We start from the raw sequence: 26,932 nt of genomic DNA, 5'->3' as shown, positions 1-26,932 counted from the left end.
AGAATGGAAACATCAAACGAAATGTAGGGGTCGTGGGACTTTGGGGCTAGCCTGTCGTTTGTCGAGGAGGGACAGGATGGTTCTGGTGGCCCACAGAAGCCAGTGTCTGTCACCCCGAGTGGTTAGTTCCCTGCAAGCTGGGAAGGCTGCCCAGTTCCTCCTCCTCCCGCCAAGTGGCCCTGCCCTGCCACTCCCCGCTGTTAGCACAGACCTCCTGGCTTGGGGCTTCAGTCTGGACCATTGTCCTGTGTCCTCTCCAGACAGGGAGGGCACTGGGAGTGAACCTCCTTCTACGGGCCCAGAGCCATAGAGTAACTCGCCCGGGGTTTACAGTGAGCTGGGGACAGCTGTTCTGGAAACCAGGCGTCAGCCGGAGAAAGCACATCTGAGGGGAAAGGATTTTCCAGAAAGCCAAGGAACTGATTTTAAGGGCAGTTCTTCTATCCCCATCTTCCTGCCCTCCAGGTCTCCTGAACTCCCTGCTGAGGAATCCTAAATACACCTTGTCTCCAGGTTGCAGGTGCAAACCTTTAATTGTTCCTAGAGGCAGCGAGGGGAAGGCCTTCTAGCTGGTGGGGCAGGTCTGGCACCGTCTGGCTCTGGCTGCTGCTAGACACTTCAATTAGTGACGTTAATTATGGCCCTGTGAGCATGGTCTCTCCCGAGCCACGCTGCAAGGCTGTGGTTTTGGTCTTGCCTCTGCTCATCTGCGGATTAAAGGTGACCTGAAAGAGTAAGTTATTAGCAATTTCATGTTCTCCTTCTTTTTAAAAAATTGGGTTAAAATATATAATAACATAAAATGTACCATCTTGGCCATTTTTTAAGTGTGCAGTTCCGGGGCATTAGTACCATTGCATTGTTGTGCAAACATCACCACCATCCGTCCACAGAACTTTGTCGTCATCCCAGACTGAAATTCTTATTTATTTAGAGACAGAGTCTCACTCTATTGCCTGGGCTAAAGTGCCGTAGCGTCAGCCTAGCTCACAGCAACCTCAAACTCCTGGGCTCAAATGATCCTCCTGCCTCAGCCTCCCGAGTAGCCGGGACTACAGGCATGCGCCACCATGCCCGGCTAATTTTTTCCTATATATTTTTAGTTGTCCAGCTAACTTCTTTCTATTTTTTTTTTTTTTTTTAGTAGAGACAGGGTCTCGCTCTTGCTAAGGCTGGTCTTGAACTCCTGACCTTGAGTGATCTGCCCACCTCGCCCTCCCAGAGTGCTAGGATTACAGGCCTGAGCCACCGCGCCCGGCCACAAACTGAAATTCTGTTCCCATTAAACAATAGCTTCCCTCTCCTCCCTCCGCCCAGTCCCTGGTAACTTCTATTCTGCTTTGTGTCTCTGTGACTTTAACTAGTCCTAGTAGCTCCTGTAAGTACAATCATGTAATATTTGTCCTTTGTGACTGGCTTATTTCACTTAGCAAAATACCCTCGGGGTTTGTTCATGTCGGAGCCTGTGTCAAGCTACCCTTCCTGTCTACGGCTGATGCTATTCCATCGTGTGTATGTACACCACTTTGTCGATCCATTACTCATCCGTGCATGGACACCTGGGTTGTTTCCATCTTTTGGCTGTCGTGAAATGGTGCCATGACCACAGGTATACGAGTATCTCTTTAAGACCCTGCTTTCAGTTCTCCTGGGGATATGCCCAGGAGTGGAATTGCTGGCGAGTGTAGTTGTGTTTAATTTATTGAGGCACTACTATACTGTTTTCCACAGCTGCTGCGCGTCATTTCACATTCCCACCAGAAATTCTCCGCACCCTTGCCCATACTTACCTATTTTTTTTTGATAGTAGCCATCCTAATGGGTGTGAAGTGGAATTTCCTTGCGGTTCTCTTGTCTTTTTTTTTTTTTTTTTTTTTTTTTTTTGAGACAGAGTCTCGCTTTGTTGCCCAGGCTAGAGTGAGTGCCGTGGCATCAGCCTAGCTCACAGCAACCTCACACTCCTGGGCTCAAGCGATCCTCCTGCCTCAGCCTCCCGAGTAGCTGGGACTACAGGCATGCACCACCATGCCCGGCTAATTTTTTTTGTATATATATTAGTTGGCCAATTAATTTCTATTTATAGTAGAGACGGGGTCTCGCTCTTGCTCAGGCTGGTTTCGAACTCCTGACCTCGAGCAATCCGCCCGCCTCGGCCTCCCAGAGAGCTAGGATTACAGGCGTGAGCCACCGCGCCCGGCCCTCTCTTGTCTTTTTAAGGGGAAGTCAAGGCCCGAGCCCTGCCTCCCCGTGGCAGAAGCAGTTGGGCCTTGGGTCCAGACTTCCTGGCCTCCACTCTCTGACCTAAAGCCCTTTGCTACTTTGTCCCTAGCCTATCCAGAGAAGGCCGGTGAGGTCCCCCGACGTCAGGTCCCCTGCCTTCCCATCTGTCACAGCGGCAGAGTGGCCGTGACCTGGCAGAGGTGTTGGGAGGGTAGACGACCTCAGGGATGGGGAGGAGGTTTCAGTAATGACATTGAAAGGGTGGAACCGTGTCACCCGTGGGGCGTGGACTGAAGCAAACTATGGTGCAGCCGTGGAGTGGAAGATGTGCAGCCAATTAAAAATGGCTGCACAAAGAGTTTTTATAGCAACGTCCAATTTTTAGTAACATGAAAGCTCCTGCTGATAGACTATTAAGTAGAGGGAAAATAAATAGCATAAAAACTTGCTTATGGGCTCAATGATGAAAAGAAAACTATGCACAGAAAAAAATAGATTTGCGGGAAATCTGCCAAACTGTTATCCGTGGCCCACCTCCAGATTGATGTGAAGTGGGTGATTTTAAAAATTTTTCTGTCTTAGGCCAGGCGTGGTGGCTCACACCTGTAATCCTAGCACTCTTGGGAGGCCGAGGCGAGCGGATTGCTCAAGGTCAGGAGTTCAAAACCAGCCTGAGCGAGACCCCGTCTCTACCATAAAAATAGAAAGAAATTAATTGGCCAACTAATATATATAAATCAGCCGGGCATGGTGGCTCGTGCCTGTAGTCCCAGCTACTCGGGAGGCTGAGGCAGGAGGATTGCTTGAGCCCAGGAGTCTGAGGTTGCTGTGAGCTAGGCTGACGCCAGGGCACTCACTCTAGCCTAGGCAAGAAAGCGAGACTCTGTCTCAAAAAAAAAAAAAAATTTTCTGTCTTTATGTCATTCTAAACTTTGCAGATTTTCTACCATGAGCACACATTCCTTTTTATATTCAGAAAAAAAAAATTGACAAGAAAATGAGAGTGACCGCAAGCGTTCATCAGGCGTGTATGTGTCGCCAGGGCCTACTAAGCGCACGATTCCGCGCATTGCCATCGAGAGTTGGGGAATGCATGCTCAAGTGGAGGTGGTGTAGAGAGGACTGTCCGGAAAACAAAGGAGCCGGGGCAGGTGGAAGGGAGGTCAGGGTCTGGGCAGCCCCGTGCCTTCTGGAATGCCGCCCCGCGTCCACAGGGACGAGACCGTGGGCAGGACCCCCGCTTCGAATCTCCTTGTCTCTGCAAGGGGCGTGGGCAGGCTGCCCTGGGCTCCCCGCGTGCACTGAGCTCGCCTCTTAGCACGCCTGGAGGAGGTGAGCGAGGCGTGTAGCCTGCGAAACCAGGGTCTTTTCTGCCCCAGGTTTGCCGCTGACTTCCTGCGCCTCAGCTGAGCCAGGCACAAGGGCCTAGTCCCCATGAGCGCGTTTGTGGGAGCAGCCCTGGCCCGGGAGAGGAAGGGGTGGGAGGCAGCTCATTCAGGCTCCAGCAGATAACGTTCCATGTCTCTTGGGACCTCTGACCGGTGGAAGAGAAGCCAGGATAATTCGGTGCTTAAAAGAAGAGAGACTCATTAGCTAGTCTCTAGGTTCACTTTCCTGGTCACCACTCGCTGGCCATGACCTCGGGCAGTGGCTCAGCCTCTGTTTCCTCACTGGTAAAGCAGATAATTAATAGGAGCTGTCTCGCAGGGCTGACGGAGGAATGAAAAGAGCTCAATCCCTGTAGATGACACCTGGCATATGTGCAGTCCATTCCTGCTTGTCCGATGGAGGGGTGCGTTCCGATGCTAGACTGCCTGGCCTCAGATCGCCCCCGTGTCTCAGTTTCTCCATCTGTGAAATGGAGATGATGATACTGTCTGCCTCAGATGATTGTTGTGAAGATTAAATAAATTAAAAGTGATTCCAGTAGCACATAGTAAACGCTCGACAAAAGTCGGTGGCTGGCATCTGCCAACTCATCTGATTGTCCCAAGAGTCCCACAACTCACTTGCTCGTATTTTTTGAATGTCACCATTATTAGTCTTGTTATCATGAGTGTTGTGGGTTCCGCACATCGGGATCCCTTCCCGATCACACCTCATCCCACCCCTTTGCCAAGTCTTGGTCAAGCTGGTCCTGCCTCAGTTTCCAAAGAGTGCTGGCATTGGGGAGCGTGGTCCCTGGGGGACGGGGGTGAAGGCTCGGCTGCCTTGGGGATGGTTGGAGGAGCATTTTCGGTGACATCAGGGACTGTGATCCTCCTCTCCTCTCCCCTTGCTTCCTTGTCCTTTTGAAAAGGAGCCAAAGCCAAGAAGAAAAGTACTCATAAATAAAGGGGATCATGAAAATAACAGCAAGAAGGAAGAAATCGTGCTTTTGTGACAGGCCCGGCCGCTGCCGATGGGTAGATAATGGGGAGGAAGCGCGCTTTGTGGAGGGGAACGGAACACTTTGTGCGCGGGGAGAATGAACGCCCCTTGAACGAGGGCTGCCGAGCGGGGGTTTCTGATGCGCGGGCTTGTTTTGGGGGAGATGGTGGCGATTAAGTGTACGTGGTGCGTGGGTGGCGCCCCACCTAGAACCCCTGGGGCGGGGCGGGGAGGCGGCGGGCCCTGCGTCCAGGTCCTCTGGGGGCCTGGGGCCGCTGTGACCGCGCGGGGCTGCAGCTCGCCTTCTCGGGGTGCCTCGGCGGGGGGCTGGGAGCCCCCGACCTTCTCTCGAGGTGTGTTTTCTGCAGAGCTTTCGGGCGGTAACCCTGGGGAGGACAAGGCCAAGGCTTTTGCTGAGTATTTGCGTGCGGCCTTCTGAGTTCAAGGCTGTGCTCTGTCTACACTGCCCGGCGGCTTTCTGCGTGAGTGAAACTTGCGGACTTCTCTTTCTTTCTCGTGTCACTTGCCCACCTGCGCCGCCGGCCCGGCCCTCCTGCCCTCGCAGTGAGCGGCTGAGATGGGGAGAGGGAGAAGATCGGACACCTTTCCTGACCCCCCGGGGACCCCTCTCGGTGCTGCGTGGAGGCCCCCACAGTAGGGCTGGGCCACGGGCTCCCAGACGTGCGGAGGCCGGTGCCTGAAGGGACGCTGAGCAGGGCCATGGAAACACGCCCTGGTCTGGGGCTGAACGCTCCGGCTGGCGCAGGGAGCTTGCCTGCAAGCCCGCGTCTCCCTTCATTCACCCGCCACAATGCTAAGGTGCCAGGCATTGTGCCCAGTATTTTATAGACAATAACTTATTCTCCAACCATGAGAAGCAGGCATTGTTCGTCCCCATTACAGATAAAGGATCTGAGGTGGAAAGAGGTTAAGTCTCAGGTACTCACTGGGCTGCGTGGAGCAGCGTGGAATTGGGTGACTCCCACGTGCCCACCCTGCACCCTCCTCGTCTAGATGGTGACGATAGGATTCTCTGCAGGCGTCCAGCACGGCCGTGCGCCCGGCGCCGGGCTTTGCCTGCGTGATCTCGCGTACTCTCCGAAACCCCACTGCGGGTGTATGTGACTAGTCTCGGCTGTAGATAAAGGAAGTAGCAGGCTCGGAGAGTCAAACCAGTTGGTTAGTAAGAAAGGTGCCGGGTTTGGTTTGAACCGATACCGCATGTCCCCGGAGCCTGCCTCATGCCATGAGAGCCTGGACTTGTCACCAGGCAGAGGTCAAGGCTGCCCAGCCCACCCCAGCACCAGTAGGAAGTCCGGCAAAGGGGTGATTTCCTCCAGCTCGGTGGGTACACGTGGCTGTTTGCAGACTGTTTGCACTCACCCTTTGCTCTGTCTGTGGTTGTCCTTCTGGTCCTCACCTGGCCCTCCCCCGTCCTGGGTTGGCAGGGGACTGCAGGGGCTAAGGGAACAGCACTTCGCCCTCGTGGGCACCAGAGGAAACGAGGGAGCACCAGAGGAAACGAGGGAGCTCGTGAGTTCTGCAGAGCCGGAGAAGGGAAGGCACCGTGGCCGGGGCTGGGTATGCAGGGCTCGCTTGGCAAATTTGCATCCTTCCAGCCTGTCTGCTGCGGGGCCTGACCCAGTGTGGACACCTGCCGGGGCGCGGGGCAGGCGTTCCAGGGTGGCTGGGGACACCGTCAGAGCATTCCGGCAACTGATGACTTAAGCTCGGGAGGGAGACGTTAGGTGGAGCAGGTGGAGAAGGAAGAGGCGCCCGGCCCCGCCGGCCTGCAGCTGTGGGCCTCCTGCTCGTCCGACCACGTCGGGGGGCTGTCGGGGAGCAGGTACAGGAGCAAACTTTTTTTTTGCTTTTTTACAAACACCAGCACATTGAGTCTTCTCAATAATTCCATTAGGTAGGTACTGTTTGTTCCATTTGAGAGATGGGGAAACCGAGACTTCCCCGTGGTCATTGCCGGTGGTCTGTGTAGAGCCAGGCTTTCAAACACGGGTCCACGTGACAGCAAAGGCCACTTTCTGTAGCCACGTCACGGTGCCTCCCAGCAGTGCCAGATCGTCACCCTCACCTACCCATCTCCAGGAGGGCCTGGCACCTGCCTGGCTGTTGGGGGCGGAGGAGGGTGGGAAGCGAGAAAGGCCCTTCCTGCTTTAGGTCTCTCTCTCCTTCCCTCCTCTGAACATATGTTCTGTACCGGATGCTTTAATTAAACCTTATCTTCTAATCACAGGGTAGGTTTTGGAATGTCCATTTTACTTAGGAAGAAACTGAGGTTTTGAGAGGTTAGTCTTTTCCCAGGTTCCCAAAGCTGCCTTGGTTTCTTTTGACTGATTTTTTCGCTTGGCCAGGACTTGAGTCGAGAACAACCGGAATCCTGTAGGCAGTGGAGACTGCGGCCGATCTATCTTTGCTGGACCACGGCCTGCTGTTTGGGGTAGGGGCGAGTGTCCAGGGTGTCGGCTGGCAGATGAAAAGGTGTGGATTCGGGCATCAGCGAGGCCCGAGTTCAGATGCTGCCTCCTCTGGGCCTTGGGTGGGATGTCCCGGCCCTGAGCCTTGGTCTCCATGGGGCTCTTGCGAGAACTAAGTGGGGACATGAGGGTGGCGCCCTGCACTTAGTGCTGCATCACCTCGAGCTTTCTCTTCGCCCCCTTCCTTTGGCCAGTGTGCATGGCTGTCCCCGAAGGGGCCTTTGGCAGGGCCAGTCAGCCCTGGCTGCACCATTTCTGCTGAGTGCTGGCCCTAGACTGGGCGCCGGCCCTGCAGGAGGCCAGAGGCACGCCCCTGTCCAGGACACAGACTTGGGCCTGGCCACTGGGAGACGAGAACGGGGCCTGCAGTGGCGCCCTGGCACCGGTGCGGTGCGGGAGAACCTGGAGACAGCATCGGGTCCCCAGGCAGGAAGGCCCCCGAGAAGGGACTCCTGGGGACACTGTGTACCTGTTCTCAATATGGGGCCTCTGGGGGCCCATCATGCTGGGAACCCCAGTAGCACTCCCTAGCTGTCCCTCTGTCTCTTTCTTGACTCTCCCCTGGGTTGGGAGAAGACTGAGGTGTCCCAGGGACCTGAGACCCAGGCAGGGAGGTGGGCGGGAACATCACAGCCACAGTCCCTCCCAGGCCACTTCTTTCCTTCTGCCCTTGGGGTGCCCGGCAGCCACATAAGCTCAGCCTGGAGCTGGGATTCTGCCCCAGAGGTGCTGGTGGGGAGGCCGCCTCAGGAGCTCGGGGGGCTCCGTCTGTGCCGGCCGCTGTGCCGGGCGAACGCCGCCTTGGCCAGCCTGGAAACGGCCGGGGGACCAGGAGTGTGGGCGGTGGTCGTGCCCTGGATCCGACACCCGCCAGGGCCCGCAGAGCCTGGAAGGGGTGAGGGGACTCGGGAAAGCTTTGTCCTGAGCCCTTGCCCTCGGCCAGCCCAGCTCCCAGCTCTGAGTAAACATTAGAGATAGGATCGGGCGTAGCCAGGAAGGGTGGCAGGGTGTGGCCTGAGAGAAGAATGGCAGGATGTGGCACTGGGCACAGTTCTGGGCACCCACGCCTTGGGCCATTGTTTAGGGCAGCCTGAGGCTCGCAGCTCTCGGGGGCTTTGAGAGGAAGTGGCATTCCTCTGGGAAGCCAGCCCGGCCCCACCCCTGCCTCGGGGACCTCCTCCTCCGCGCTGCCCCCTGGCACCGCCGGCTGGGAGCCTGGGAGTTGGGGGCCGGCACCAGAGGGTGGTCGTGTGCCCAGTGGGGGAATGCAGCCTCTGGCCCTGCTCGGAGGGTCTGCCTGTCCGTTCAGGCTTCCTGTGGCCCTGGGTGTGAGTCACTGGTCATGCTACAATGACTGTAACTTATCTCCATCTTTATCTGCATCTAGATATTTTGGGGGGTTGGGAGAGGGCCCTCCTTGTGGAGGGAGGAAGGGCTGAGAGTGAAAACTCCTTTGATTCCGGTCCGGTGGGGCGGGTCGTTGACGGATTAGAAGAGGAAGTGGCTGGTAGGTTGTTTGGGGTGGAGGAAAGGGGCTCGGCGTGTGCGCGCCTGGGTGGGTGGCTGGGGGTCAGGAGGGCTGTGGCAGGGTGGGGAAGGGAAAGGAAGAGAGTCAACACCTGCAGTCCGCTCTGTCGCATAAATACTGCGGAGCAGGTGCCTCTCTAGGCCTTTTCCCGGGCGCTGGATTTGGGGGGCCAGCTCCAAGACTCGAGGGTCTGCGCATCGAGGCGAAGATGGCCGGAGCCCTCCCCTCTTAGGGGTCTTCGCCTCTTAAGCACGCTTGCTTGGGTGAGATAGGGCCTGGGAGCAAGAAGCATGGAAGAGGGACTACAGTGGGTGCCCCCAAGAAGGACAGGACAGAGAGGGCTGCTGCAGTTGGGCGGCCCAGCTGGCGAAGGTCCCCGCCCCAGAGTCCTACTGCCCCACGGGCCACGTGAGCTTGACATCTCGGGACCTCGGTTTCTTCCTTTATACAGCGTGTGTGAGGCCGGGCAACAGGGAGGCGGTCGGGCACACCGGAGCACTTCACAGGAGCGGGGGTGGCTGGCGGGGTGTCCTGTGGACTTGCAGCCTCCGACCGGGACCAGGGGTGGCACACTAGGCTGGGAGCCGGGGCCGGTGGTCCGTGTGGCATGTGGGTGCCTGGGAGAGGGGAGACCACCGAGATCCCTGACCTTCAGACCTCCAGAGAAACCACATGGAGAACTGAGGCAGGAGCATGCTTTGTAAGGAAAGGGGTAAAGGAACTGGGTAGGGGGGTTTAGTCTCTGCAAAAGAAGGGACTTAAGATCTGAGAAGCATGGAAGATGTTTCTTATCTGACCCAAGGTATTAAAAAAAAAAAAAAAAGCCCAAAGGAAGTGGACTCTTTGCTGCCAGGGGGATTTAGGTCACTCATGGGAAGAGCTTGGATCCAAGGAGCAGGCAGCAGAGGATAATTGGGCGTGGGGGTGGGGGGTAGGACACACACTGCAGAGAGCAGCATCCATCTAGTGGTGATAATAGGAGTTACCTATGCAGGACTGCTTCCTGCGTGCTGCTGAGCTACACCTTACTCCCTTACCATTGTGCGAATATTTATCGAGCACCTACTATGCTCCAGGGACCGCACTATGCTCTGGGGCTATGATGATGAGCAGAAACAGGTATATTGCCACACTGCTCTGGCTGGAGGGGGTTCTCAGGCTATTGGGTGAGTCTGAAATAAATTAAGCATGAGAAGGTGTCATTATCAACTGTGATAAGTACTTTGAAGGCCAAGTTCGAATTGCCATGCAAATGTAAAACAGGTGCATCTGATACCGTCTGAGTTCTCAACAGAAGGCTCACCTCTTCGTGTTGGGTCATCTTATCCCCATTTTACTGAGGAGAAAACTGGGGCTCAGAGAGATTAAGTTACTTGTTCGAGATTGCACAGCAATGAATGGTCAGAGTTGGGATTCAAATGTACCCAGGTCTGTGTGGCTGTACACACTTTGCTGTCAACCACCTGACCGTCAGAGCATCCTGGGCTATACACAACTTGTCTCACCTTGTATTGTTTAATCTTCGTGGACACCTGAGAAATGTGAGTTATTGTGCCTTTTATATAGATGAGGAGACAGAGACTCAGGTTAATTAACTTGCCTAGATTCATGGAAGTCAGCCAATGGCAGGGCAGGGTTTAAACCCAGGTTATTGGGCTCAAAAGTCTGTGAGTCTGGCTGGGTGCGGTGGCCCACGCCTATAATCCTAGCATTCTGGAAGCCAAGGTGGGAGGATCGCTCGAGGTCGGGAGTTCGAAACCAGCCTGAGCAAGAGCAAGACCCCATCTCTACTAAAAATAGAAAGAAATTAATTGGGACAACTAAAAATATGTAGAAAAAAAGTAGCCGGGCATGGTGGCGCATGCCTGTAGTCCCAGCTACTCGGGAGGCTGAGGCAGGAGGATTGCTTGAGCCCAGGAGTTTGAGGTTGCTGTGAGCTAGGCTGATGCCACGGCACTCACTCTAGCCTGGGCAACAGAGCGAGACTGTCTCAAAACAAACAAACAAACAAGCAAACCTGTGAGTCTTCCAGACTGTCCCGTTGACTCCCCCATACCTTTGCCTGAAGAAGCAAAGCAATCTATGCGGGCACACTGGGCTGCCGAGTGACAGAGCAGGGACTGCGTGACAACCTCTCTCCTGCCACCTTGCTCCCCTTCCTCTCCTTAGTGGCCTATCGCAGGTGACTTGGGCCCTCTTTTCTGGGACGGTTCAGGCCTGGATCCTGGCACTGACGCTCTTCATAAAGAGCCTGGGACTTTTGTTCCCTCAAGGCTGTGACAGGGCAGGGAGAGGAGCTGCCCTTCTCAAGCAGGGGAGGGGCAGAGGGAGGCAAGAGAGAGAGGTGCCCAAGGACCCTCTCCCTGAAGGCGAGACTCGGGGCGGTGCTGTCCAGGAGGGCCGTGGGGCCTGGGCAGCTGCCTCTCCACCAACAAATGGGTCAAGAGGAGGCCGGCTCCGGGCCAGTGCCAGCACCTGCAGCTGAGTCAGATGCCTGTGCGAATGGAAGCGCCCTTGTCTGGGCAGGGTTATCTGGTGGGCACCAAGCCCAGGTGAAAGACTGACACCTCCAAGCCAGCTTGGCTGGTCACCAGGAGCTATTTTCTTTGTTACCAAGTGCTGTGCTAGGGCCGGGCCGGGCCAGGCCATGGGAGGCCCGGGAGGCAGGTTTCCTAATACAAAGGCATCCACGCCACTGGCGGGGGGCACTGCTGGGGGTTACCTGTGGATAGAAAAGGCCATCCAAGGTCAAAGGGAGATGTCCTTGGGCAACACCATCCGCAGAAATAGAATAGGAGCAACATGAGAAATTAAAAATGTTTCTAGTAGCTACATTTAAAAGTGTAAAAAGAAACAGGTGAAATGAATTTTAATAATGTATTTTATTTAACCCAGCCTATCCGAAATATCATTTCAACTTGTAATCAATAACCAGTTATTAATGAGCTATTTTACGTTCTGTTCTGCGTAGTAAGCCGTGGGAAGCTGGGGTGTATTTTGCACTCGGGACACAACCATTGGGACTGGCTACGTTACAGGTGCATATCGGCCACGTGTGGAGAGTGGCTGCGGTCTTGGGCAGTTACAGTCCCAGAGTTAATTAGGACGGATGATCACCTCTGCTGCCATCCTCAGCTCCAGGGATGGATAGATGTTGTTCACTGTCTCCAACGGGGAGACCTTGTGCTCATCTGACCGTGCTCCCGGTGGTCTGACAATGCTCCCTGCCATCCAGCTAAGCTCCTTATGCTCCCTGGTCGGACTGTGCTCCCGGTGGTCGGTCGGACTGTGCTCCCGGTGGTCGGTCGGACTGTGCTCCCGGTGGTCGGTCGGACTGTGCTCCCGGTGGTCGGTCGGACTGTGCTCCCGGTGGTCGGTCGGACTGTGCTCCCGGTGGTCGGTCGGACTGTGCTCCCGGTGGTCGGTCGGACTGTGCTCCCCGTGGTCGGTCGGACTGTGCTCCCCGTGGTCGGTCGGACTGTGCTCCCCGTGGTCGGTCGGACTGTGCTCCCCGTGGTCGGTCGGACTGTGCTCCCCGTGGTCGGTCGGACTGTGCTCCCCGTGGTCGGTCGGACTGTGCTCCCGGTGGTCGTACTGACTGTGCTCCCGGTGGTCGTACTGACTGTGCTCCCGGTGGTCAAACTGACTGTGCTCCCGGTGGTTGGACCGTGCTCCCTGATCCGACTGTGCTCCCTGCCGTGGCTGAGTCCATGGCTGCTGCTCGGGTCTCTGGGCTGTCGTCTGCAAGAAAGGCTTTGAGGTAGCAGCTGGAGGGCCGTGAAGTTGGGCCAGGACGAGGGAGAAAAGCCCTTGGGACCCAAGTCCAGAGCGAGGAGGGACCTGGTGGCTGGGTGGGTGTGGGCGAGGTGGCGCGGAGCCCTGGATCAGAGGCCCACAGGCTGGCATTGTGCGCCTGTCACACTTCCTTTGGCTTTATTGCTTTTGTCCAACTCCCTATTGTCTAGCTTCCTTTTGTCCCCCATTCAGTGCTGCTGCCTTTTATTTTCCAGCCAGCCTGGTTGTTTTCATTTCTTTTGTCTGAAGTTCCTGAGAGGAAGGTTTTATTTTCAGCGGTTTGATTAATTCACAGCTTGAGCCCGGGGTTTGTTTGTTATGTAATTGCTGCCCTCAGCTTCAGGATAATGCCCCCTCCCGACCAGCTCCCACTCCCCCCCTGCCCGGCCGGCTCCTGGTGCCCGGATGGGCTGAGCCGCCTGCCTCCTGGACACTGTCCAGGTCCGGGCGGTGGGGGGGCCCCGGGGCCAGCCGGGCTGGGGTGTGCCGTCTTCTCCCTCGGTCTCGCTGGGACAGGCCAGCGTCCTCAGGCCCAGGTAGGCCTCTCTCTCCTCGGCCTGCAGTGCCCGGCCTGGGTTCCCTACTCTTGGACGGTGGGTGGGTGCAGGAGAGTGCGGTCTGGTCTGGTCTGTAGGGCGGGATCAAATTAAACACGCACACGGTCACGGGTCGCCTGCTACCTGGCAATGATTCAGTCCACGTCTGACCGAGTATGGGGCGGTGGTCCCCTAGCGTTATGATGCTGTGTTTTCGCCACACGTGTGCCGTGTTTGGCGCTGTTTAGACGCACAGATACTTACCATTGAGCTGCGGTTGCCCACGGTACTCGGTGCAGTGACAGCGTGCCGTCCAGGCTGGTAGTGCAGGAGCGCCGGGCTGTGCCATGGAGCCGGGTGTGTAGTGGGCTGTACCATCTAGGTTAAGGTGAGCACGCTCTGATGTTTGCACAGTGACATTGCCTAGCGACACGTTTCTCAGGACGTGTTCACGTCGTCATGTGAGCAGCAGGACTGTATAGCGTCATCCCGCTGGCTTTGTGGGGGGAATTGGCTCCAGGACTCCCCCCACCCCCAGGATACCAAAATCCGCTGATGATCCAAGTCCCTGATATAAAATAGTATTTGCATATAACCCTACGCAAACCCTCCCCTATACCTAAATCATCTCTAGATTACTTACAATACCTATAACGATGTAAATGCTATGTAAATAGCTGTTGCACCGTATTGTTTAGAGAGTGACCACAAGCAAAAAAGTCTACATGTTTAGTACAGACACATTTTTTTAAAAATCCAAAGTTAGTTGAATCCACAGATGTGGGACCACAGATTAGGAGGGCTGATTATATATAACTTATTCAATTATAATATTCTTTTAGTTCATTTCAAACACTGTACATGTACTCTACTGTATATACGGCACTGTAACATAACATGATTCATGATAAGTCACAAGAAACATTTTAGGGAGCTGATGCAAGACACAAATATACCACACCTGCAATTTAATGTAAGAGAGATTTTACTATATCAGATTTCTGCCTTATACATCTCCTCCAAAAATTTAAATCCCCATGTAAAAAAAATGTTGAAACATTTTATTTAGCATTGCTTCTCTAATTAGCGTGTATCGGAATCACCTTGTTAAAAGAGATCCCTGGCCTAACTCCCAGAGATTCCGATTTGAGGGTGGGACCCACAGCTGCCTGTCAAACCAGCGCTGGTCCTAACACCACAACACACTCCGGCCGGCGGTGGTTGTACGAATGCCAGCTCAGCGCTCACTAGCGCCACGGCCTGTTCACTATGACATGAACTCGTAGTCCTCGTGGCCGCCCTATAAGGTAGGGACTCTTACATGCCCATTTCACAGCAGAGGAAACCGAGGTGCGGGTGCAGAGAGGCTAGGCGGCTCGCCCTCGGTCACTTGGCTAGTTGAGTCGCAGAGGCAGGACACCTTGTATAGTTGGAACCTGCTGCGTGTCCCCACTGGAACCGGAAGCGCACGCCCCGATGGGACCCAGATGCTTGCCCCAGCCACTTTGGAGGGTGGGTGCCTGCTGCTTGGGCCCCAGCCTGCCGTGACCACTGGAGGCCACTCCCCGAGGTCCTGGCTTGCTCCTCTGGATGCCCCGGGCGGTGACATGACGGGAGGGGAGGCCACAGTGGGGAGCAGTGGGTGCATTCTCAGGAGAGCCTGCCAGAGGGGCCACCTGCTGACACCAGGGACCGAAAATCCAAATGCCTGCAAGGGCCAGACTCTAAACGAGAGAGCCTCTAGCTCGATATCAGAAAATACTTTTCTTAAAGCCACTCATTTTTTTTAGCCAGTTACTGTTTTTGCATTTTTGGTAGATGCATGAATATAAGAAGTGTTTCCCTTTCGCCTTGTCTCCAGTATAAGAAAAAAAATTAACATCTTGTCTAGGGTGGTCGATATTGGTCTCATTTGGGGCAGTAGCAGGGAGTGGCAGGGCTGAGGCAAACCGGCCTGTCCGTAAGGAGTCCTGCTGGTCCATTCCAGCCAGTTTTTGCCACAACAACTGAGCTGGAAGTCTGATTCCAGATTTTTATGTGCTGTCCCTGGATTTTTACGTTTTGGTAACTCATTACAAAAATGCGTACGTAGATCCACAGGCATTCAGAGACAGCCGGTTGGCAGTCCCCGGCCCCCTCCAGCAGGCCCGCCAGCCTGCCAGTCCCAACGCTGCCCAGGCAGGGAGTGCCTAAGGTTGGGCCCGCTCTTCTCTAGACCTTTCTATTTAAAAAAAACGAAAAACAAAGCGGGCTCCCCACGCCCGCTTGCATTTGTGTGAGCGAGCCTGTTCTGGGTGGAGTCCCTGCCTCCAGTGCTCGTTGGGCTGGCAGTTCACTCTCTCCCCTCTCCCCACTCCCCCAGGATGTCCATGAGGAGCCCCGTGTCTGCCCAGCTGGCCCTGGATGGCGTTGGCACCATGGTGAACTGCACCGTCAAGTCCGAGGACAAGAAGGAGCCTTGCCACGAGGCCCCCCAGGGCGCGGCCGCCGCTGCTGCTGAGCCCCAGCCTGCAGACCCAGCCCGCACCCCGCAGGACGGTGCAGACCCCCAAGCCCCAGCCCAGGTGCCCAGCACTTTCCCAGGGGCTCCTGGGTCAGTGTCCCTCCCCTGCCTCTGTCCATACCTGGCCTCTCTGCGGGGCTGGGCGGCCCACTCCCCTAGCCGGGCAGCGGAGGTCTGCGTAGGTGGGCGGGGACCAGGCCACCTGCCAGAGCTGGGCCTGGGCTCACCTGAAGGTGACTGCTCACAGATATGTGACCCAGCCCTTGCTCCTGAGGACCAGTTGGGGAGACAGGACGCACACGACAAAAGTTCGCCTTCAAAGTAATCTGTCGGCTTTTTCGTGCGATTCGAGGAAACCAGCCACGCTACCCAAGCAAGAGCTAAATCACTGTTAAAGATGATACAGTTCCTCACCCTCAAAATGAGGGAATTGACCTACCTGATCAATAAGGATTCTTGCAGTTCTTAAAAATCCTATGATTCTGTGCAGGAGATGTAAAAAGGAAATATATAATTAAAAGCCAAATGAGGGCCAAGCCCAGTGACTCATGCCTGTAATTCTAGCATTTAAAGCTAGGAATTCAGGACCAGCCTGGGCAACATAGCAAGACCCCCATCTCTACAAAAACATTTAGCCGGACGTGGTGGTGTGCCACTGGTATTCCCAGCTACTTGGGAATCTGAGGCAGGAAGCTCGTTGAGCCCAGGAGTTTAAAGTTACAGCGGGCTGTGATTATGCCACTGCACTCCAGCCTGGGTGACAGAGTGAGACCCTGTATCACCCCCCCTCCCAAAGAAGCAAGCAAACCAAAAAACCCAAATGAGTGAGAATTAGGAGAGTTTCTGGGTTCTAAGGAGGAATCCAGCCTAGAGGAGTGTATTTGTATGTGTTTGTATATGTCAGTGGTGATCAAGGAAGACTTCCTGGAGGAGTAGGGCCTCAAGCTAAGCCTGAAAGGATGAGGACGCCTTAGATGAGAAAAGCAGCGAGGTGGGGCCCTGTGAATAACCAGCCCTGCTGGAGCAGCAGGTGGACGCAGGGAGTGCTGATTGATAGCTTTGGCCCCTGACTCCTCGAGGCAAACCTCATTCACATGTAGTAACTCCCTTGATCCCAGAAACAATCCTGCTACAGGGGTGTGTGTGTGTGGGGGGGTATTAGTATTTCCATTTTCAGAAGAGGGAAGTGAGGTTCAGAGAGGTTCAGGGACTTGTGTGGGATCAAGCTCCTTGTGAGTCACTGAGCCTGGACTGAAACCCAGGTCTTTTATCTTCAGATCTTTTGTTCTTTTCACTGCATCAAGCGGAGTGTGAGCAAAGGTTGGGCAGGTGGGGGACCAGGGGCCTTTTGGGTGGGGCAGTGGGGCTTTGGCGTGAGTCTGGGGTTCCCTCAGGGTGGACCTCCCCTGGGGTGCTCAGCCCTCCCTACCACCTGCCCCTCCCTCCGGGGGGTGACAGTGACAGTTCAGTGTGTCTTGCAGGACTGCAGCTCTCCGGAGAGCAGTGGGTCCCCAGAGCCCAAGAGACCGGGAGCCTCTGAGGCCGCTGCTTCTGGAAGCCAGGAGAAGCTGGACTTCAACCGGAATTTGAAGGAAGGTAAAAGCCTGCCCCGGTGGGAGGCAGGGCCTGGGCGGGCCCTGGGGACGGCCACTCTCACCCGCCGCTGTCTTCCAGTGGTGCCGGCCATCGAGAAGCTGCTGTCCAGTGACTGGAAGGAGAGGTTTCTGGGAAGGGACTCTGTGGAAGCCAAAGATGTCAAAGGTAAAGGCCGGTGCCCAGGTCGGGGGGTGGGGGATTCATTGAACCCCCTTTCGTTTCTCCTAGCCTGGCCGTGCAGCCAGGTCTGCAGGGCCGTTCTGGGGTTCTTGGCACCCTCACACCTGTCCTGTGCCACTTGGCTCCTGCCTGGCCTTGGGGTCGTCCCCGTCCCTCACCCGGGGGCCCCAAGCACTGGGGGTGGCTCATCCCATGCAGGAGAGGCCTGGTGGGAACCCAGTCGCATGGCTGGGCCATCAGGCCTGTCGTTGCCACTTCTGGTCTGACTGTAAAATGAGGGGGAGGGCCTCTGCTTTGCATCCAGGAGCTTGTTTAACCCACAGTGACCCCACGAACTGCCTGTTGTTGGTGCCCACGTACGGATCTAAAAATCCCTCAAGTAGAGAGAAGTCTGCAACTCGCCTAAGGGCTCACAGGCAGGATGGGTTGAAATGGGAATTCGAACCCAGACCTGACTTGCTCCAAAGCCTGAGCCCGACCTGCTGGGCCCTCCCGTGGGGTGGTTGCCCACCCTGACCCTGTGTGGCACTGGGCACTCGAGGACATCCAAGAGGCCCTGGGGCTGCGATGTCCTGCTGTCAGCACTTCCAGGCCTGGAGTTAGCGGCTAAGAGTGGGGAGGGTCTAGGCCAGCTGGTTGTCAGACAGCAAGGTGAGGAGCCCCTACAGGGCAAGCAAGGGCCACGTCTCATTACCTCTGTCGCTCAGCCCCTCACAGGGCCTGGGACACAGGAATGGCTCAATAAATGTCAGGTGGGCGGATGGGTAGATGGATGGGCAGATGAACAAACACAAAATCTGAGCGGCGGCTGTTTCCCTGTGGAGCAGGGACCCAAGAGAGCCTGGCAGAGAAGGAGCTCCAGCTTCTGGTCATGATCCACCAGCTGTCCACGCTGCGGGACCAGCTCCTGACGGCCCACTCGGAGCAGAAGAACATGGCCGCCATGCTGTTCGAGAAGCAGCAGCAGCAGATGGAGCTGGCCCGGCAGCAGCAGGAGCAGGTAGGCTGGGGGCGGGCTGGGGGACAGGCTGGGGGCGAGTGGGGGACAGGCTGGGGGCAGGTGCGGGACAGGCTTGGGGGCAGGTGGGGGACAGGCTTGGGGGCAGGTGGGGGACAGGCTGGGGGCAGGTGCGGGACAGGCTTGGGGGCAGGTGGGGGACAGGCTTGGGGGACAGGCTTGGGGGCAGGTGGGGGACAGGCTTGGGGGCAGGTGGGGGACGGGCTGGGGGGCGGGCGGGGGGACGGGCTGGGGGGCGGGCGGGGGGACGGGCTGGGGGGCGGGCGGGGGGGGGCAGGCGGGGGGACAGGCTGGGGGCAGGGGCTGTGATTCGTAAGCCCTTGCGGGAGTAGAGCTCAGAAGGGACTGTGCAGAGAGAGCAGCAGGCTGCGTCCTGCTCAGCCTCCACCGCTGTCCCTGCACACTCCCCTACCTGTGGTCCTCCGTGCTCGGCCCCGGGGGGGGGGGGGAGGCAGGGTGTGGTGAGGAGGGGCACCAGGGCCCACGCCGCCCCTGCCCCCTCTGCCAGATCGCCAAGCAGCAGCAGCAGCTCATCCAGCAGCAGCACAAGATCAACCTCCTGCAGCAGCAGATACAGGTACCGCGGGGGAGACCAGGGATGGAGAGAAGGTGATTGAGGGAGCCGACGCCAGCCTGGAGAGGTGCTGGGCACGGGGCGGGGACAGGGATGGTGGACCGAGCTAAAGCTGCACAGAGCAGGATCCCTCAGGCCCGCCCCAGGGAGGGGCCCTTATTTCTGTTCTAGCCCCCAGCCCGTCGTCTTTCCCTGTTTTAAGGCAGGAGCCCAGAATATCTTCCTCCCCAGCTGAGGCTGCAGGGCAGGTAGACAGGGCCCCTAGAGGTGGCACGGGGTCACATGGATCCCTCGAACACTGTCCCGGCCAGCCCTGTGCCCTGTGCCTCTCATCCATGGGACTGCTGCTCTCTGTGTCCTGGGCTGACCGCAGCTGGCCAGCTCCTTGGGTCTGTCTTTCTTTTCTTTCTTTTCCTCTTTCTTTCATCTCACTTTTGCCCAGGCTAGAGTGCCGTGGCATCAGCCTAGGTCACAGCAACCTCAAACTCCTGGGCTCAAGCAATCCTCCTGCCTCAGCCTCCCGAGTAGCTGGGACTACAGGCATGCGCCACCATGCCCGGCTACTTTTTTTTTATACATATATATGTTGGCCAATTAATTTCTTTCTATTTATACTAGAGACGGGGTCTCGCTCTTGCTCAGGCTGGTTTCAAACTCCTGACCTCGAGCGATCCGCCCGCCTCAGCCTCCCAGAGTGCTAGGATTACAGGCGTGAGCCACCGCGCCCGGCCCACACAGGGTTTCTCTGCCTCCAGCAGGTCAACATGCCTTATGTCATGATCCCAGCCTTCCCTCCGAGCCACCAACCTCTGCCTGTCACCCCTGACTCCCAGCTGGCCTTGCCCATCCAGCCCATCCCCTGCAAACCAGGTGAGTGCGGCAAGGGCGGCTCCGCCCCGGCAGCTGGCCTGGCCTGCGCCAGGGAAGGGGACCCCGCAGCTGCTGGCCCCCGTTAATTTGCTGTGTGACCGTCCTGGGCCTCAGCTTCAGATCGGTCCGGTGGCAGAATAATCCCTCCTTTCTCAGCTTCACTGGGGCAATGGAAATGACGCACTGAAAACCACACAAAGTGCTTTTCAGATGCAAGGCGGTGTGGCCATCCAGGTCTAGTCCCCCCAGCGCTGGCACCTTCCCGTGCCAGAGTGTGAATATCTTGACGGTTAACTGAGGTCTGTCTACACATCTCCCGGACTCTAGCAGCTGCCGTCCCTACCGCCACGTGTCATTCCCGCCTCCTGACGTTCCGCAGACACGTCGACCATGTGTCACGCGTGCAGTTGCTGGGGAGCCGTGGGGCTGACACAACAACGTGGGCAGGATTTACAGTCTGGGGGGGGGGGAAGAGAAAGGAAGCCAGTACTGGGGAATCTGGGAGGGCTTCTTGAGGAGGTGGCGTCTGCTTGGGTCCTGGGAGAATGAGCAGGAGTGTGAGGGGGCAGTGAGAAGCTGAGGGGAGAGGGCAATCAAGGCAGAGAGGCCCTGGATTCTGTAGTGGGAAGCTTCGAGGGGGTTAGGGTCGAGGGGAGCACATGCCGGGTGCAGGGGTGAGGCTGGGCAGAGCTGTCGGGACGGCGCGTGGAGCCTGGGATTCATGTTGTAGGACGGGGTGCGCTCGAATGTTTGGCGAGTGTGTCGTCTCTCTGGGGGGTGGGGGTAGGGGGGAGAACCGACCACAGGAGGGATCCCGTGGGGGCTCCTGTGATAATTCTATGATCAGGGAGGGCACCTGTCCCAGGGCAGTGACATGGGGATGGAGACATAGAATTATGGGAACAGGGCAGAGATGCTGCCCATAATTTCCCCAGGAAATTTTAAAATCGACGCCCGTCGGTCCACCCTCCCTGTTCCACAAGTGAGAAAGAGGCAGAAGGAGGAATCCCCCGGTGAGTTCCTCGGGAAGCACAAAGGACTGCACAAGTCAGGCCCCGTCTTAGTCCGTTCAGGCTGCTACAACAAAATACCGTAAACTGGATGGCTTGTCAACAACGGCCATTTATTCCTGACAGTTGTGGGGGCCGGGAAGTCCAAGGTCCAGGCGCCGGCAGATTCGGCGCCTGCCTTCTGGTTCCCAGTCGGCACCTCTGGCTGCGGCCTCACCTGCTGGGGAGGGCAGACAAGCCCCTCGGGCCTCTGATCCCATTCCTGAGAGCTTTGCCCTCATGGCCTAATCACTTCCCAGAGGTCCCCCTTTGCCTGCCCTGGTGCCTGCCCCCTGCTAATGCCATCACACTGGGGATTGGGTTTTGCCATGTGAATTTTGGGGGATGCAAGCATTTGGGCCATAGCATTCTGCCCTGGCTCCTACCTACAAAGTCACGTCCTTCTCGCATGCAAAATACATTCATTCCGCCCCAACAGCCCCATGTTCCAGCATCAACTCAAAAGTTTGAAGTCCAGATTCCAGGTATGGGGCAGACTGCCCTGCAGAGCTGAGAGGAGTAGATTCCTGCTGTTCGTTAGCTGCCTAGGTTATGGGTCTTCGTTACAGCAGCCGAGTGGACTAAGACGGGCCCCGCGCAGAAGGAGGTTTCCAGTTAGCCGTGGTGAACTGGGAGAGGGGAGGGCTGGATTGGAGGCCAGGGCAATGGCCCCAAAGCATCGCGACTCCCCGTGAACACGGCCACACCTAGGAGGCGAGGGCAGCCCTGGCCAGGGAGGGGCCCTGAGTCCTTTCCAGACAGGGGGGGAGGAGGAGTTAGGCTGGAAAGACCAGGACCAGCCCCGTCGCCTCCTGCTTTGTTTGCTCCAGAATCCAAGCAAGTAGGGCCCCTTCCTAAGGCCGGCTGTGAATACTGCCCCCCTCCCAGCTCGCCTGCCTTAGACGGCGCCTGGTGCCCGCCCCGTTCCGTCCACACTCCTGCGCTCCGCTTTCGCCCGGGAGCCGACCCGGCCCATGTGCCCGCCCCGTTCCGTCCACACTCCTGCGCTCCGCCTTCGCCCGGGAGCCGACCCGGCCCATGTGCCCGCGCCCCGTTCCCCAGCCTCCCTCTCCTGCACCTCGCCACCCCGTCCCCCCCCCCCGTCCCAATCCTGCCCATCCTGCAGGTGCTAGCTCAGATCTTGCTCCCCAGGAAGCCTGCTCTGTCACCCTAGCTGGAACAAAGTTCTCCGGTGTGCCACCTGGGTGGCCCTTCTCCCCACCTGCCGCGCGCTGTGTGGTTTGTGCGCACGGCTTCTCTCTCCACCGGAACCATCAGCTGCTCGATGCTGGGCGTGGTAGAGGTTGAGTGAAGTAGAGTGGGTAGAAGAGAGGGTGCTGTGAAGTCTTGAGGACCTGGGTTCAAATCCCAGTGCTGCCATTGCATAGCTCTGTGCGCGCAACCCTTTTGGCTTCTAAGGTCCCTGTTATTTTATCTGTAACATGGGATGGTGTGTATTAAATACCTAGTGTATGCCACAACACTGTATGCTATTGTGAGGTAGTGCACTTGAGACATGCCACACAACAGGCAGCTGCTTCTGTACCATGCATACAGTAGGCACAAAATATAAGCATCCACTGAATGAATAGATGGCATGCCCGCTCTCATTGCAACATTGGGTGGGGCTCTGGGGTCCTAAGCTGGATTGGGAGGGGCAGGAGCAGGGGAAGATGCCAGGCGCTGGGGGCACCGGGGGAGGAGGGCCAGGAGGCGCCCAGCCGTGCTCTGGGGCTGGGGAGGGCAGTGGGTGAGACCAAGCGGGGCCAGCTAGAGCCTTCGCCCGCCTTGCGGTGCGCGGCCCCGTCAAGCAGGTGTCTGCTGTTCTGTGCTCATCCAGGACTTTTCTCCCTGCCGCTTTTCCACAGTGGAGTACCCGCTGCAGCTGCTGCACAGCCCCCCCGCCCCGGTGGTGAAGAGGCCCGGGTCCCTGGCCGCCCACCACCCCCTGCAGGTACTGCGCCCCCCACCCCCTGCTGCCAGCCTGGGGCTCCCTCCCTGCTCGCCACGGCCGGCCACCCTGCGTGGGGACTGCGGGGTGAGCCCGGCACCCTCTGTCTCCGCTTGCTCCGTCGGTCCCCTTGGCTGTTCTGGGTTTGCTGTTCCACTTCTTCTCTGGGCCTCCTGGGGCCCCTCTCACCTCTGACCTCCCGGCTCTCCCTCAGGAGCCCTCCCAGCCCCTGAACCTGACGGCCAAGCCCAAGGCCCACGAGCTGCCCAACACGGCCAGCTCCCCCAGCCTGAAGATGAGTGGCTGCGGCCCCCGCCCCCCCAGCCACGGGGCCCCCACGCGGGACCTGCAGGCCAGCCCCCCCAGCCTGCCTCTGGGTAAGCTTGCTGCCACCCGCACCTGTCCGTCAGCCCGCCTAGGGGAGGGCCAGGGAGGTGTGACACGACTGTGCGCACGTCCTTTGCCCTCTCTGCGTTCCAGGCTTTACCGAACGAGGGGTCCCCAACTGTGTCTGTCTGGGCACTCCAGCGTCGGGTCAGGCCACCAGTTCCGCAGTTCCTGGGTCGCTATTTTCAGTTCTAGACTGTTGACCCTGCACAGACAGCAGCCCGTGTAAATGTCCCTTTGGGGGTGCAGTGCAGCCGCCACGGGCAAGAGGGAACGCTAACCCAGCTGGCTCCCTCCTCTTCCTCTGCCCTCCCCCATAGGCTTCCTTGGTGAAGGGGATCCCGTCACCAAAGCCATCCAGGATGCTCGACAGCTGCTGCACAGCCACAGCGGGGCCTTGGAAAGCTCCCCCAGCACCCCCTTCCGGAAGGTATGGGCCCCCCCTCCCCTGCACCCCCTTCCGGAAGGTATGGGCCCCCCACCCCTGCACCCCCTTCTGGAAGGTATGGGCCCCCCTCCCCTGCACCCCGGGGAGGAGCAGATGACAGCCAGGGTTGAAAGACAAGAGTCTGAGGCCACTGAAGGGAGGGGAAGAGTGGGGTGACACGGGGGGCTGACGTGCAGGTTGCCTTGTCAACCCCAGGACCTCATCAGCCTGGACTCGTCCCCAGCCAAGGAGCGGCTGGAGGAGAGCTGCGTGCACCCGCTGGAGGAAGCCATGCTGGGCTGCGACATGGACGGTGAGGGCTCCGGGCACCGGCTGCTGGGCAGGAGGGCCGTCTCTGTGTCCGGGGCCAGGGAGTTGTCTCTGACCCCATCTCTCCATCTGTTGGGTCCTGTCCAGGTGTGCATGACCCCATCGTCCCATGTCTCTGTTGCCTCTGTCTCCCGGTCTCCACTCTCTTGGGGCCCCATTGCCATGGCTTCCTGTGTGTCTGTCTCTGGGTCCCTGGCTGGGTTTCTGGGGCCAACTTGCTGTGGTAGCCTCCTCAGTGCCTCCTGGTGGTGGCATAGGGGACGTCTCTGTGCCCCAGACAGGCTGCCCGGCTGACACCATCCCTGCCCCTCAGGCTCCCGCCACTTCCCGGAGTCTCGGAACAGCAGCCACATCAAGAGGCCCATGAACGCCTTCATGGTGTGGGCCAAGGACGAGCGGAGGAAGATCCTCCAGGCCTTCCCGGACATGCACAACTCCAGCATCAGCAAGATCCTCGGTAAGCACCGCAGGCGGGCTCGCCAGGGGCTCTAGGGGGTCCAGGGCCATCGTCCAGCAGGACGAGGTGTGGCAAGAGCCAGCTGGGTCCACTCGGGGCTTGCTTGGGGATATTGCACACCATGTTGGAGCCCAGTGGAATCTGATGGGGTGCAGGAGTTGTGGGGTTGTGGGGGCAGCTGGGTCCTAGGATTTTGTACCATTGCAGGGCTCTTCTGGTAGCACCTGCCCTCAAAAACTCAGAGGGAGGGAGATAGAGAGAGGGAGAGAGAGGGGGAGAGACAGGAGAGAGGAGGGAGAGAGAGGGAACACGAACACGAACACACATTCCTTGGCTCTCCTGATCTAAACCTAGCCTGTTCCACTGTTTGCCCAGCCCCTTGGGGCCGGCTGTAACAGACAGTAGGAGAGACTGGTGTTCTTGGGCTGTCAGTAGAAAGGTTTTTAGAATTATATGTCCTGATCGGAGGCCCCATCGGATGTGGGGCAGGGCAGATGGTGCTAACGGGACAGTTGTTTTCAAGACTGAGGCTCCTCTCGTGTCAATGCAGGTCCCTTGTCAACCGAGACAGCAGGGATTTTGTCCTGAGCAGGGAGCCTGTCTGGGTTGTTGAGGGCCTGGGTGGCTGTGCTTTTGTGTATGCAAATCGGGCAGACCGGAGGCCTCCCAGAAGTTGCTGGGTCGTTTGTGAAGTGGGTGGATGCTGGGTCTTAAGCTGACAATTGGGTACCCCTCTACGTGCCAGCTTCATTCATTCCTTTGCCCGGCATCCAAGGAGACCCACATCGGGCCAGGCCCTTGCTAACTGTTTGCATGTATATTATCTCATGGAGCTACCCGGGGACCACACTGCCCTAGGGGGCCTGCTGGGGGCCGGGGTGGCCAGCAGAGCCCAGCGCTGACCGCCTGCCCTGGTGGGCGTGCTGGCAGGCTCCCGCTGGAAGTCCATGACCAACCAGGAGAAGCAGCCGTACTACGAGGAGCAGGCGAGGCTGAGCCGGCAGCACCTGGAGAAGTACCCCGACTACAAGTACAAGCCGCGGCCCAAGCGCACCTGCATCGTGGAGGGCAAGCGGCTGCGCGTGGGCGAGTACAAGGCCCTGATGCGGACCCGGCGCCAGGACGCCCGCCAGAGCTACGCCATCCCGTGAGCAGCCCCCGCCCCCGGCGGCCGAGAGGCTGTGCGTGCGCGTGTGTAACTCTTGCGAGCGCGGGTGTCGGTGTGCGGCTGGCCTTTGCGTGTGACCCCAGGGCGATGCGTGCGTGTGTACGTTACCTGTGCGTAGCTGGGCCTGCATGTGCGGCTCGGGGGGCGACCGCGTACGGCTGTGCGTGTCGCTATGCTGAGCACTTGGCAGCTGAGGTCACAGCACCTGACTGTAACTGCGGAGCACCTGCCGTGGGCCCCTGCAGAAATGTACCTGCAGGTCCCGTTTCTGATGGACTGTGTGCAAATTCAGAGGCACTAAAAATCAAAGTCCTCTTGCACATAAAGATTCCCGGCTTGACTGAAGCTAGCACTCTGCTGGATTCCTTTAAACAGGAAAGCCCCCAGAGCATTAAAAATACACAGTTCCAAAATATTGGATTCATCCTGCATCCTCCAAGAGTATTATCTGTTGAACACACCTGCAGCCCTGGGTCTGCGGGGCCCTCTGCAGGGCTGTGGGTGACAGTGAATTTGGCCATCAGAAAACAGGCTGGGGGCAGTTGTATGAGCCACAGAGCCAAGAAGCTGTGGGGTGGGGCTGCATGCGCTGCGGAGGCTGGGGCAGCGGGGCTGGGGCTGGAGCGGGGGTGCCTGTGTGACCCAGCCTCTTCCCGCCCCAGCCCGCAGGCTGGCCAGGTGCAGCTGAGCTCCACGGACGTCCTGTACCCGCGGGCGGCAGGCATGCCCCTGGCCCAGCCGTTGGTGGAGCACTACGTCCCGAGGAGCCTGGACCCCAACATGCCTGTCATCGTCAACACCTGCAGCCTCAGGGAGGAGGGCGAAGGCACAGACGACAGGCACTCGGTGGCCGACGGCGAGATGTACCGGTACAGCGAGGACGAAGACTCCGAGGGCGAGGAGAAGAGCGACGGGGAGTTGGTGGTGCTCACAGACTGATCCCGCCGGTGGGCCCGGCCCCTTCTGGGGAGGACAGACCCCCCAGCCCAGCCCCGCCCCATGGGCACAGCCAGCCAACCTGGACTACGTTGGTACCTGGCCTTGGGTGTGCCCTGGAGACGGGCAAAGCTGTGCACTTGTAGATACGTTCCTGCGGGGAGCGTCCCCTCCCGCCACGCCCTCGGGCACGCCTGGGGAGCTGTCACCTGGTGGGCAGGCCTGCACGGGTGACGGGCTGAGCTGGCCGAGCTCCTCGGCCCTTGGGGCTCACAGCCGGGGGATGGCCCTCCCTCCTGCAGGTCTACCCACAGGATGTGGCAGCGACAGACCTGTCCCCTTGGGGTCACATGCTGTTTCCATTCTTGTCCTGGCTGGACCAGCCACTGTGGGACCACCACCCCCTCCCGCACACCCCCAGATCACTCCTCCATCACCAGGATCACTTTGTGCAAAAGGGTCTGGCTGTCCCTCACTGTCTTTATCTCTGCCAAGCCCATTGTGCCTCTGGCTGCTTGTGCGTGTGTGTGTGTGTGTCAGTGTGT

At 58.0% G+C, this 26,932-nt stretch overlaps 1 protein-coding gene across 1 annotated transcript in view; it reads left to right on the top strand.

Annotated features, from left to right (window-relative positions):
• The window catches only part of SOX13 (SRY-box transcription factor 13), a 45,640-nt gene extending 19,155 nt beyond the window's left edge, over positions 1 to 26,485 (top strand). Inside the window, 14 exon segments of the mRNA XM_075996934.1 lie at positions 15,304 to 15,520; positions 15,523 to 15,534; positions 16,926 to 17,040; positions 17,119 to 17,205; positions 18,048 to 18,220; positions 18,747 to 18,815; positions 19,568 to 19,682; positions 22,600 to 22,685; positions 22,897 to 23,059; positions 23,390 to 23,499; positions 23,713 to 23,809; positions 24,140 to 24,283; positions 25,214 to 25,430; positions 26,114 to 26,485. Of these exon segments, the coding sequence (XP_075853049.1) occupies positions 15,305 to 15,520; positions 15,523 to 15,534; positions 16,926 to 17,040; positions 17,119 to 17,205; positions 18,048 to 18,220; positions 18,747 to 18,815; positions 19,568 to 19,682; positions 22,600 to 22,685; positions 22,897 to 23,059; positions 23,390 to 23,499; positions 23,713 to 23,809; positions 24,140 to 24,283; positions 25,214 to 25,430; positions 26,114 to 26,390 (1,881 nt within the window). The 5' untranslated portion in view covers position 15,304 and the 3' untranslated portion in view covers positions 26,391 to 26,485.
• Positions 26,486 to 26,932: the final 447 nt, after the last annotated feature.

Source organism: Microcebus murinus, chromosome 23 (assembly GCF_040939455.1).
Source record: "Microcebus murinus isolate Inina chromosome 23, M.murinus_Inina_mat1.0, whole genome shotgun sequence".
In the NCBI taxonomy this organism is placed as follows: domain Eukaryota; kingdom Metazoa; phylum Chordata; class Mammalia; order Primates; family Cheirogaleidae; genus Microcebus; species Microcebus murinus.
Note: the sequence above shows the minus strand (reverse complement) of the source record. Positions and strands in the feature narration are given on the sequence as shown.